Raw genomic sequence first — 13,162 nt, 5'->3', positions numbered from 1 at the left:
GCATTTCAGATGTATATTATTTCTTACAAATTTCATGTTGAATGTCCTTAATTTACAAAGGTACATAATTATATTTAACATTTCCTCATATTATATATGTAATTGAACTTTTGATTTAAACATACGGCTCGTCCGTCCTTATATATGTTAAAAAAAAACTTTTGATTCATTTTTAAATTAATGTGTTTTGGGATTATTCCTTTGAGCAAGAATTAATTTCAAAATACCTATACAACCGCGGCCCTATTTTAGTTCAGATTCATTTACATGAGCTAGGTGTTTAGCAATGCTATATGGAAAACCATGCCTCCATGACTTGTCCAAAGTTAATGTAAGGGGCATATACTATTGAGAGCTATGTGGAATGAATTCCTGCAAAAACAAGTAGCATCCAACGAACTTCCTTTAACATTGCTAGTTACACCTGTAGGTGTCGTCATTAGCCGTCCGAATCAACATGGGCGAATGTGCTCATGCATGTCCACGTTCCTCCTAACACGCACAATGCCCGCAGAAGTATTATAGTTTGGAAAAAACAGTGTCGAACATGACGTGTTGCGCTGGACGACGGTACCAATGCGTAATAACATAGTCAAGCGCTGTTTCTTGTTTTATATGATATCCATGTATATACCATTGCCAATATATATACACTTTTATTGTTCGAAATTCATTATTGGTTTATAAGTAACCAAATATAATATTATAATGTTGTATATTGGATTTTCCAAACGCATTTTCCCAATAATACAGAATGAAAATCATCTTCTTCTCTTTCTCTATGTACATAAAAGAAAGTTTCTGTTCCTTGGTCGCTTATAAATCAAGAACGGCTCACCCCCACCCCCTCACTCCTGGTTAGAACACCGTCACCGTTCGCGAAAGAGTGCTCACCGTACAAATGTGTACCATCTTTCAAAGCCTACTTAGATGTAGCTTTTGCAATCCAACGCATCGGGGGAAAATCATACTTTACTATGATGATCAGATTAGACAGACACAGATGATCAGATCAGAGATGACTGAGTCACGTGTTCAAAGCGAGTCAATGCGTGAAACGGCTCGGTTAGCCAGTATTTATAGTAGCCAGCCAGGTTAGCGTGTATTGAAGTTTTCCGGTGAAACGCAAAAATTGTTTTTGTCTGAATGGCAAAGTGAAACATTCATTGTTAAACAACACCCGAATAACGCCCTTTTTTACGAACCGTCAACAATACAAGGGCTGTTTTTAAATGCGTCATATAGTCTTAAAACAGCCTAGGGCTATAAATCCTCAGTCTAATTTGGGAAGGCCCAGGAAGCTGGATTAAAGTGCCGTACTGGGGTAAATCCTCATTGAAGAAGAAGAAGTTTTTAATTGACTTCATCCGTAGCAAACATGATCAAACAAAGAGAATTTAATCCAATATTCAAGATTTTGAACCTTTTTTTATATTTTAATGTTACAATAATAATTTACAATGCTTATTTTTACGTTCTATGTTTGCGAATTATTGTTGAAAGTGTTTATAAATCGGTTATATCGACTTTGGTTTTTTATTTAATTTATAAAATACAACAGATTTGCCACCGAATTGGATCGTTACAACGATTGTGCATGAGAGTGGCATTGCATGAAACGGTCATTGAGGATTTCTCCGACTAATGTTTATTGATCGATAATGGTCAAGTTCTGTCGATGAATAACTTACCATTTACTTACGTCACTTATACTGAACTATAGTCAAAGGAAAATTCGAACGGGAGGAAAATCATTATACCTAGAATCCACCAACGAATCGAGAATGATACCAACTAATATGCCATTTGAATTTAAGGGACTTTTTAAGGGAGGGAGGCAGGGCGATCCGTCCTGCATTCGCTATAACCATAAATAAGTCAGTAGGCATTTTCATGAAAGTTCTTAGGCAGAGTACGATGTTCTTGAAGATTTGGAGTTTAATTGAAGTTGTGGAGATTCATAGTGGAAGATTCATACTAACAATGAAGGGAATTACATATACTCTGAATAAATTAGAACAGAAAACATGATATTTATGTGACTTATGTGACAGACTTTCTAAGTTGAATCAATATTGCAGAATTTCATACATTGTCACATCATACTCATTGATCACGGAAAAATCTTTTGTATGATAAAATTCTGCAATGTTTGTGCCTAAACAGGAAAACTAAAGTTTCCATCATTCGATTTGGATTCTTTTGTGTTTTTAGGTTGGCTATTTTTTAACGTGTATATCATCTATGTATATAGTACACCTACAAATGGAAAGGCAGTATCAAAGTCGATTTTGAAAGAATAGGACTGAAGAATTGGAAGACGAAGATGTCAATCATGAGCGGTGGAGGGATATTCTTCAGGATGACAAGACCGTTTTTCAAATTTATTGAGGCAATACAGTATGTAAGCAACCACCTCCGAGAAAGTAAGAACGGAACCCGTACCGGTACCATTTCGAGACCATAGAGCTTTGGCGTTTTATACTCGAGAGGATACTTGGTATTGGTATGTTGCGTGAATAATGTAATTATCCAATGAATATGAAATCGTAATTACAACGCAATTGAACTCCAACCGGATGGATTAATTTTAGATGAATCAAATATGTAAATACTGATGATCTCGTGATGTGATGAATGCATAAAGGATATGCGAGCGGAAGTTATAGCCTTGAAAACCCCTGAAGATATTGACCTGTAATGTGAAAGCACAGAGCTTGGATGCGCAAAAGGTCATTCACGCCACGGTTTAATAATGACAATTACATGAGTTTAGTATAACGTATGCTTTTGAATTTTCTTATACCAAATTTACTGACAAATGTTTCATGATATGCATTAATATTTCTATTCATAAAAATGGCTCAATATGACTTTTTAAAACATTATTTCTCACCCTTTCTGTGACATCATTGTCTATTGACCAGGTAAGATCAGATTGAAGTAACACTTTCAGTAACACTTCAGCTATTGATAAGATAAATGATTTCAAAGATGGACGGATAGGGACTAGTGGACTGTCATATTTTAATTTTATTAATCGATTCAAATTAAATCCAATCAAAGTATTGTTGATAATAACATTACAGTTCTTACGGTTCTGTTGGCAGAACCGGATTGGCTCCTTGAAGTTTAGTTCTGCATTAGTCGTCGCATACGTTCCTTTAGAGAACCAGGTTTTGCTTTTACTGTCTGTTTCGATGCAGTGGATGAGGCCGTATTTGAAGACGTTCGTTTAGTCTTCTTCAACCTGAAATTAAGTTTATTTTATTATCATTCTCATGAAGAGACTCAGTGCTTTGGTAGTGAAGTAGGCTTACAGTTCATTTAAAAGATTTTGAACTTCTTTTTTGAAAATGGTGCGAAAATCTTGAGCAAACGGTACCCACAGTTCGAAAAATGCTTCCGGTTTGCTTTCTTCCAGTGTTCCCGATTTGGGCGCAAAATGATAAAAGCGCATTGTACGTACAAACCACTCCCGACATTCTTCCATCTTACAAAACTGTTTTTCGATACGAGCCGTTGCTTTTTCCAAAAACTCTTCCATTATCTTTTTAAACGGTTCCAGGTATTCTTCTGTGGACTCTTGAATCACTTTCTCTGCCGTCCTGCCGCACTCTGAATAAAGAAAAATGTACAAATGTATGTAGAGTTAACCTGTCTAACGTATTAAAAATACTACCCACCTTCCGTTTTTGAACGCAACATAATGAGCTGCGAACGGCAGTCATCGTAGTCAACTATAGCAGCCTTATCCAAATCGCTAGGGTCTGGTATAGGCAACGTGATGTCCTGAAGTATGGTGCCATTTTTACGTTTCTGGCTTATGTACGTACGGATGATGAAATGTAGTAGTGTAGTGTTACTGTCGGCCGACTTGACGTCCTTCAGTTTGCTTAATATCTCCAACCCAAAACCATCCGCTTGACCGCGTGTTCGGTTGCCACCGTTCATGAAATTTCCAAGCGTCAGTATAATGGAGAAAAGCTGTCTCAGTTCCTCGCTTTCTAAGAGAAATTCACAGGTTTGTTTAACTGTTTTTAGTTTGCGTGAGACGCACTTATAGTGTTCTTCGAACTCAGCCTGGAAGACGATGCATGAGATGCGCTCAGAGAAAAATGATATACCCGAGATGCGTAACAGAAACTGTTCTGGTTGGTCGAGTGGAATCGCATTATTATTGTTAGCTACACTTTCAACGTGCTCACGGATTAGCATCAGTTCCTCGTCGGTTGCTTTAATCTCGAGAATCTTTTGCATGGCTTCTAGACTAACAATCGATGTATCACAGTGATAGATAGCACATTCGATTTCGTCCCAATCTACATGAAGGCTTTTAGCGAATATACCAACATTTTGTGAACGCTTGCTGTCGAGCAATGCGACCGTTTTTTCAGGTTTTTCTACTTTCTCGCGTAGTTTCGGGGCTATCACTTGGCGCGAAAACAGTTCCGTAAATTCATCCAAATTATCTAGACTCGTTTCTTCTAGAACTTGCCACAAACCTTCTTGTGTCTCATTTCTTTCCACTAATGACGGTAGCTCATGCATCGTAGAAGTTGGTACTGTTACATCCGATGCAGCAACGCTTGTAATGTTACCATCAACTTGTTCAGTCGACGAAGCGGCTTTTGTGGTGACGCTCTTTGGCGCTAAAATACGAGTCCAATACAGTGGTTTCATTGGTTTTGGCGGATTGACCGGTTGTTTCCGTACCACTAGATGAAATTAAAACAAAGAGATAATGTAAACAGGTTAGTTTTGATTCCAAGTTTTATATTTATGAGCCTCGGCCGCAGATACTACACTTTAGTTTTAACTAAACCAAAACAAGGAAGCAGACACATAAATAAGTAATAAAATATTGATGTGAATGTAACTAAAGACTATGATAGCAGCACAGATGAAAACAATTCATTTTATGTTTCCGCACTACAAACACTTTCCGTCGACTACGATTTAATGTCCCAGAGAAATTTTGTGCATAAGATTGATCCGTTACATTGTGTTTGAACGGGCATCGGAATGGGACGATTATAGGAACTGATGCGATGAGAGAAGGGCAATACTTTAAATTAATAACAATGTTACCATAGAATTAAAATTAAAAAAGAGTGAGTTTATTAGTCTAAGAAAGGGAAGTTTTAAGTTACTACTGTTACTTGCAAGTGGTTCGGTGTGTAATTCAAAACATCCAAATTTGTTGTGAGATGAATAAACAGTACCCATGTGACAGGAGAGAGGACATAATTCGGGAAGGCATTTGGGAATGAAAGTATTTACACTCATCTACACTCATGAAACACACAAACGATCATAGCAAAAAAAACCCGAGAGGACAAGGGAGGGTGTACGGAAAAAGAGTAAGAAGAAAAAGAAACGCTTACTATTTGCCGCATACCATCCTCCGGGTACTGGTATGGGAAGCGGAAGTGGCGGAGGGCCACTGCAGATCGAAGGGCTAGTCGACGCTAATTTACCTGGTCCATACATTGGTGGATCATTCGCAAGCCCGGCAAGTAGTAGTGGTGGTCCTAATGGTGGTTTACCACCCATCGGTAAAGGTGGCGGTGGAGGTGGTGGCGCAGGCATAGAAGGAGGAGGAGGAGGAGGAGGAGGAGGAGGAGGAGGAGGAGTAGGAGGAGGAGGAGGAGGAGGAGGGGGAGGTGGTGGCGGTGGTTGTGGTGGCGACGGCGGTGGCAGGATATTTTTACCACTATTTTCATAGGTTTGAGTTTCTCTTGTTACTAGAAACGGCTTTACATATTCTTCCGTCGTACAAACTTTGTTGCTTAATGTTTTGAAAATGATTGGAATGATTTCAGCGTCAGTTATAGGTTTAGCACAACTGGAACATAAAAATCTGTTTACTGGACAGCCACAAACTATACTCCTTTTCGGTTTGCCAGTTTGGTTTATATTAACATCATTTTGTTCCTTCTCGCATTTAATCCTTTGAGCGGCGAAGGTAATACCGGTTGTGGAGAAATTTTGATTTGATGATTTAGATACCGTTTTATCGTCATTTTCCACCGTAATTAGACGCAAGATAGCGCTCTCTTTTGATGGATCAACGAAAGGCACAACTTTTGGCGCATAATCTGAATCATTAGCACGCAGCTCAGTTTCTTCGCTAGGAATGTTCAATGATGTATCAAGAAGAGAGGATGTAGTTTCATTTGCCTCGCCGCGTGATTGTTTCGTAACTGGTTCGTAAATCGTAATTTCAGTTTCACTGAAAAAATCTTGCTCTTGTGTATCATAGATAGTACACTCCGTTTCATTAAGTATGTCCTGTTCTAGTCGATGGCGATCATTTGTATATACGGCGTTGACAGAAGTGGAATCATTCGATAACTCGAGAAGAATGTGTTCCAGTTCAGTGATCGTTTTGCATCCAGCAATACGATTCAGCAAGTGCCTGAAATAGTTTCCATGCTTATTTTGTTCCAGTTCGGTGCTCATTTCTCTTTGATCTGCTGCTTCTTTACTGGTCGATTTGATGGAAAGGGTGTTGGTGCTAGTACTGGTTGATTGATGGCAAAGGACTTTCGCAGAAGATGACGATGTTACGTGCGGCCAGACGACGTGTGGTTCCAGCTTACCGGGTGTCACAGGTACCGGTGTTGGTGGCTCTGTATGAGTCCATTGATACATGAGATTTGCCTAACGAAGAATCACAGGGATAAATTAAGAGAAAATAATCGAGATACATTCAGTTATTGTCATTTGAAAAAAAAAGATCGAACTAATCATACACTAATGTAGATAGCGGCACACGCGGCTACTGATAGGTTAAGTGGTTTTAACCAGAAACAAAAACCAGGTACTGATTTGACAGGTACTGATTCCTTGGGGCAATTAGTGTCATTGGAATTAGATTTTGATAAATATATTCCGTCATCGTTATTGTGAACAGATCACTTACATCCTTCGCTTGCTTAGTACTTACACGGAATGTATCCTGCGGAGGAGCATGTTTATCGGGAATTTGTTTCATAACTCCTGCTACAAGTAGATTTGTGCAATACTGAAACAGCAGGGCTTGCAGATCATGTTCATTGATACCGGTTACATTCGAATTGAGCGATGAAGAAAGCCAGTTGATGAGCATGTGTCCTGAAAATTGAAAAAATACTTGCTGCATTTGTTCTGATAGTATAATAAATTGAATACGGTTGCAATAGAATAAAAATAGAGGGAAACGATTTCTTTTCTTGAAAAGTTACAAAAGAGCAAGAATTCCGAATCATTTGGTGGCATTCCGTTTTTACCGTTCTACACATTTGTAAATTCTGGCTAAGCAGTGAGCAGTGCTATGGAAAGAGCTAATCGAACCTAACACTGAGCTGAAAATGTTGATAACGTAGATGATATAAAGCTTAATCCAGATTAAATACAAATTTGGAAAATAATATGCATATGCCTAAAAATTAATAAAAACAATTGCTACACTTTTTTATACAAAAGAATAGAGCAGAATACCAGATAAAATTATTGAATACAGATCAACTACTTTTACCTTCAAACTTTTCGTACGAAATAAAGTTCAACTTCTCCGGCACGTACGAAGGTCGAAACACTTTATTGTTCGGTGTTATACTAGCAAAGCTGCTGCCTGCAGCTATCTTCCGATCAGTCAAAACTGGTAACTTAGTACCTGCGTAAAAGCTGGATTTCGTGGGCAATCTTGCTGTAATTTTCCCATTTTCTGTGCTACGTGCTACCGTTTCATTTGTTGCTGTTCTGCTACCGGTACACACTTGCTGTGATTTCCGTTGGGATATTGGTATGCGCTTGCGTTCCATATCGTCTTGTGCCGGCGGTATTTCAGTTTGCAACTTATCGGGCAAGTAGCTGTTAGATAGACATCGATCTTCGATGCGCGGCAGATCGATGTTTGATACATTCTCACTCAGTGGTGTATTAGACAGGATCGTTTCTCGATCAAAGTGTCCTCGCGATTCAGGCTTTAGTGGCGCATTGTGACAAACACGGAAAATCGAAGGGTTTGTACCATAGTTACTATTGCTAACATTTTCCTCGGAATAGTAAACTACGTTGATTTCTGAACTCTTCTCAGAGAACCTAAGTGGTCGTAAATCCGCGAAGATCGAATCAGAGCAGGATGAAGTAGGCCGCCTCTCTAGAAAAAAATGTTGGACTTATGAAACGGAAAGAAACCTTATTGTCTTTCACGACACTTAGATTGTTCTTAACGCGCACGAAAAAAATCTGCAATGAGGATTTACCCCAGTACGGCTCTTAAATCCAGCTTTCTGGGCCTTCGCAAGCTACCCTGAGGATGTATGCCCTCTTGCTCGTTTTCGGAACGGAAAGCCGGGGATACATGAAGCGTAAACTCAAGCGTAAATATAAAGCCGGGGATACATGAAGCGTAAACTCAAGCGTAAATATAAAATTAATTTACACTTGAAAATGTTTACATGACCGGGTTGAGACGCGTAATCCGAATTACACTGAACTTTTATCGACTTTTGTGAGAAAAATAGAATCTTTTTTCCAAAGAAAAAGATTAAAAACGCTAGTAATGATCACTCACTATTAATGCAAACCACAAACAGGAAATATAGCGAGGCAAATCGCTTGCAAACAGCGTTTACGCTAGGATTTATGCTCCGTGGCCCTATAATCTTTTTTACACCGTGTAAACGGCAAATGTAAACGTTGTGGCATTAGACCGTTTCTACACACAGCCAAAATTTGGCGGCTAAAGTCAAAAAAAGAGAACTTCATTTTTCCAACATTTTGGAAAAAATAATGGCAGATGGAGACAAATTTACATCTACGGTACGGCCTACACTGGAGTGCAGCATTATGTGTCTGCCGATCAGCTTAAAGCATATTACATTTTTAAAAAAGCTGTTTGCAGGTGTGTTAAAGTTATTTCGCGATGATTCTGTAGTTTTTCTGAAGTTCTTCTTTTCAAGCGTCCCTACAAACACCATTATTTTTTTTATATGGAGCTTTTGACTTTTGCCGACAATTTTGACTTTAGCCGCCAAATTTTGGCTGTGTGTAGAAACGGTCTGAGTTTATACGAGAGAGTACGCTTCATGTATCCCCGGCTGGACAAGAAAAAAAGGAAAACAAAAAAACAGGTGCTAAAACTGTAGATCTGTCAAAGTTACAGTGCCACGCATAAGGTGCTTATTCTGTAACTTTCGATTACGATGGCCTCAGGCGTTCGATTCATTTGGTTCATTTTGTGTTCATTTGGTGTTCACGATCGCCTGCATGTCGAGTGCATTTTTGTGGTCGACAGCTGGCGTTCTGTTTACATCGAGCATCGAGCATCTGAAAAACAGTTATAGCGTCCTGATTGTGCATCAATAATTTCTTTCTGCTAATCGTATACTATTATTACAAAGGTTAAGTCGTTTTTATACCGAAAAAAACAAGTTAATTAACAGTTTTTTTACTTCAAACTGTCATTTTGAATTGTTTATTGTTTTCGAAACGTTTCGAAATTCGCATGAATCATCGAACGCCTGAGGCCATCGTAATCGAAAGTTACAGAATAAGCACCTTAGACAGTTTCTACACACAGCCAAAATTTGGCGGCTAAAGTCAAAATTGTCGGCAAAAGTCAAAAGCTCCATATAAAAAAAATAATGGTGTGTGTAGGGACGCTTGAAAAGAAGAACTTCAGAAAAACTACAGAATCATCGCGAAATAACTTTAACACACCTGCAAACAGCTTTTTTAAAAATATAATATGCTTTAAGCTGATCGGCAGACACATAATGCTGCACTCCAGTGTAGGCCGTACCGTAGATGTAAATTTGTCTCCATCTGCCATTATTTTTTCCAAAATGTTGGAAAAATGAAGTTCTCTTTTTTTGACTTTAGCCGCCAAATTTTGGCTGTGTGTAGAAACTGTCTAACATCCCCCCTTTAGTACTTAAGTATAATTACATATAACCCAGAAACCCACCACCACGCGTAAACCTAACATTTAACTTTGAGGTGCTTATTCTGTAACTTTCGATTACGATGGCCTCAGGCGTTCGATTCATTTGGTGTTCACGATCGCCTGCATGTCGAGTGCATTTTTGTGGTCGACAGCTGGCGTTCTGTTTATATCGAGCATCGAGCATCTGAAAAACAGTTATAGCGTCCTGATTGTGCATCAATAATTTCTTTCTGCTAATCGTATACTATTATTACAAAGGTTAAGTCGTTTTTATACCGAAAAAAACAAGTTAATTAACAGTTTTTTTACTTCAAACTGTCATTTTGAATTGTTTATTGTTTTCGAAACGTTTCGAAATTCGCATGAATCATCGAACGCCTGAGGCCATCGTAATCGAAAGTTACAGAATAAGGTGCTTATTAATAAGGTGCTTATTCTGTAACTTTCGATTACGATGGCCTCAGGCGTTCGATGATTCATGCGAATTTCGAAACGTTTCGAAAACAATAAACAATTCAAAATGACAGTTTGAAGTAAAAAAACTGTTAATTAACTTGATTTTTTCGGTATAAAAACGACTTAACCTTTGTAATAATAGTATACGATTAGCAGAAAGAAATTATTGATGCCTAATCAGGACGCTATAACTGTTTTTCAGATGCTCGATGCTCGATGTAAACAGAACGCCAGCTGTCGACCACAAAAATGCACTCGACATGCAGGCGATCGTGAACACCAAATGAACACAAAATGAACCAAATGAATCGAACGCCTGAGGCCATCGTAATCGAAAGTTACAGAATAAGCACCTAAGCACCTAAATCTTGACCATGTGCATTTTTAGGTGCTTGCGGTACGTGCGGTACTTGCGGCAGTTGCTTGTCACGGTATCCAACGTGATTGTTCAGATGTGCTTTTGTTGCGCAGTTGCAGCAGTGTGATTTTGGTGCGTATTCTGAACAGGCGATTTCGATGGCCTCTAGGTGATGATTCATTTGGTTCATGTTTGTGTTCATCTACGCCTACAGTCGTGTGCATTTTTGTGATCGCCAGCAGGCGTTTTGTTTAGATCGAACATCGAACTGAAGGGATATAGGTGCTTATTCTGTAACTTGCGTTTACGATGGCCTATAGGCGATGATTCATTTGGTTCATTTTGTGTTCATTTGGTGTTCACGATCGCCTGCATGTCGAGTGCATTTTTGTGGTCGACAGCTGGCGTTCTGTTTACATCGAGCATCCAGCATCTGAAAAACAGTTATAGCGTCCTGATTGTGCATCAATAATTTCTTTCTGCTAATCGTATACTATTATTACAAAGGTTAAGTCGTTTTTATACCGAAAAAAACAAGTTAATTAACAGTTTTTTTACTTCAAACTGTCATTTTGAATTGTTTATTGTTTTCGAAACGTTTCGAAATTCGCATGAATCATTGAACGCCTGAGGCCATCGTAATCGCAAGTTACAGAATAAGCACCATAGTACCTATTGTGGTTTTCGAACGTTTGACAAAAGTTCACTCGAACGTCATTTTCACAAGTACCCAATCGAGCTCCCGTTCGACAAATCCTTGAGATAGATAGATGAATTCACTCGAACGTTCGAGTACTGATTGCATTATGGTTTTCGAACGGCGACTCGAATTCGAGAAAAAATATTCCGTCAACTTTTACTTGCGGAAAGAGTCACTGAGGTGGCAACCCAATGGAAAATGAGCAGCAGGTGGCAAATCATCTGGGTAGAAAACACTTGCCGATAAACTGAGATATTTCTTATAGCTATCTCTACTTTCATTTCACTATCAGTAAGCTGTAATATGCCGAAATCTTGTTTTAAAAAAAGGTTGTTTTTCATCCGCTGGCCGAACGCGCTCTCGACCGCTGTTCATTTCCAACAGCATCACCATAACTACCGGCTGCTGTGATGTTGGGCGTTGTTGACGATGTATGCCTCTCGCTCTCGTTCTTTTAAAAAAATTGTGCTGTCTCATTTACTCTCGATTGAGCTACTCGAACGGAAAGCTGCAATGCCAATTTTTGCTCAAATCGGTTCGAGATATTTCAATCGAGTTGTCGAACGTTCGAAAACTACAATAAGTTCTTATAACGTAACTTATAACTTATAACGTTCTGATTGTACCATCAATAATTTCTTCCTGCTAATCGTATAATATTATGAGAAAGGGTGCTATGTGATACAGATAAAATAAAGTTAATTTACAGTGTTTTTCTTAAGGTTTGGACAATGCCCAAAAAAAAAAACAAACCAACGGCAATTTCAGCTGCTTATTGATCTGATGCGAATCAACAAAGATTTAGCGACGGGGCACTACGAGCCAGGCTCCAGTAAAGGCCATCCGTCATTTTGGATTGTTTATTGATTTCGAAACGTTTCGAAACAACGAGTTGAAGTTTCGAAAATTGAGCAAACAATCGACGAACCCTAGAGGCGTCACGACTAGATGCGTAACGACTGGGAGAATAAGCACCTCTAAAATGATTCTGGTAACTTCCTAACGTAACTTTCCGAGTGCATAAGACATATAATATACAAAATTGTAAAAAAATCAATTATTTTGTGTAAAATAAAATCATTCTTAGTAGAAATTCAACGCATCGTTGTTTATCAATTGATCGTTCTTGCCTTAACTTCGCTAGTATTCGCATGACATGATAAGATAAGATTATCATTATTAATATTTCGCCTGAATAGTCAAATACGATTGACATAAGATTCAGCTGCATCCGTATATTCCCAATGATACGTACCATTTTGCGGCACTCCCATATCGAGGAAATCTTGTATTTCCTTTGACTCATGACAATCAGCTGTTTCTGAAGGATGGTTGTTGCTCCTGAAATGCTTCGCCTGGAGTATATTTGCTTCCACCTCTGAATCAGAACCGCTTAGGTTAGATCTGTGCCTCTCTTGAATGTTGGTGCTATCATCATGGTCCACGACGACCTTTCGTTTACCAAATTTGATAAAACTTCTCCCTTTCGACAGAGACGATGTCTTGGTCGGATGATTTTTCCGCTCCACCGGCGGCGACTGGTGAGGCTGTTGTGAAGCGTGTGTGTTTCCCATGCCTGCGCTTAAACGAATTTCTAGCACACGTTACATAAATGTCACCATATTTTGTTGCACCCTTCATCAAACGGAAACACCAATAATCCTTGGACATCGGAGTCCAATTAGCCGAAAAAACTCTGGCGTCCTGCCTA

The 13,162-nt window shown here is 38.8% G+C and overlaps 1 protein-coding gene across 2 annotated transcripts; it reads right to left on the bottom strand.

Moving 5' to 3' along the window:
- Nucleotides 1-3,010: 3,010 nt before the first annotated feature.
- On the bottom strand, nucleotides 3,011-13,162 carry LOC126571535 (protein cappuccino). Of its 2 annotated transcripts, none has more exons than XM_050230117.1 (7): nucleotides 12,707-13,162; nucleotides 7,523-8,164; nucleotides 6,953-7,119; nucleotides 5,388-6,666; nucleotides 3,687-4,718; nucleotides 3,321-3,618; nucleotides 3,011-3,250 (listed from the first exon to the last, which is right to left on the bottom strand). In XM_050230117.1, the coding sequence occupies exons 1-7, from the start codon at nucleotides 13,023-13,025 to the stop codon at nucleotides 3,133-3,135; spliced, it is 3,855 nt and encodes a 1,284-aa protein (XP_050086074.1). In that variant the 5' UTR covers nucleotides 13,026-13,162; the 3' UTR covers nucleotides 3,011-3,132. The 2 variants fall into 2 exon arrangements, with proteins under 2 accessions (XP_050086074.1, XP_050086075.1); XM_050230118.1 differs by having other exon boundaries at nucleotides 7,523-8,146.

Source organism: Anopheles aquasalis, chromosome 2 (genome assembly GCF_943734665.1).
Source record: "Anopheles aquasalis chromosome 2, idAnoAquaMG_Q_19, whole genome shotgun sequence".
NCBI lineage: Eukaryota > Metazoa > Arthropoda > Insecta > Diptera > Culicidae > Anopheles > Anopheles aquasalis.
This window is presented reverse-complemented; position numbering and strand designations above follow the sequence as displayed.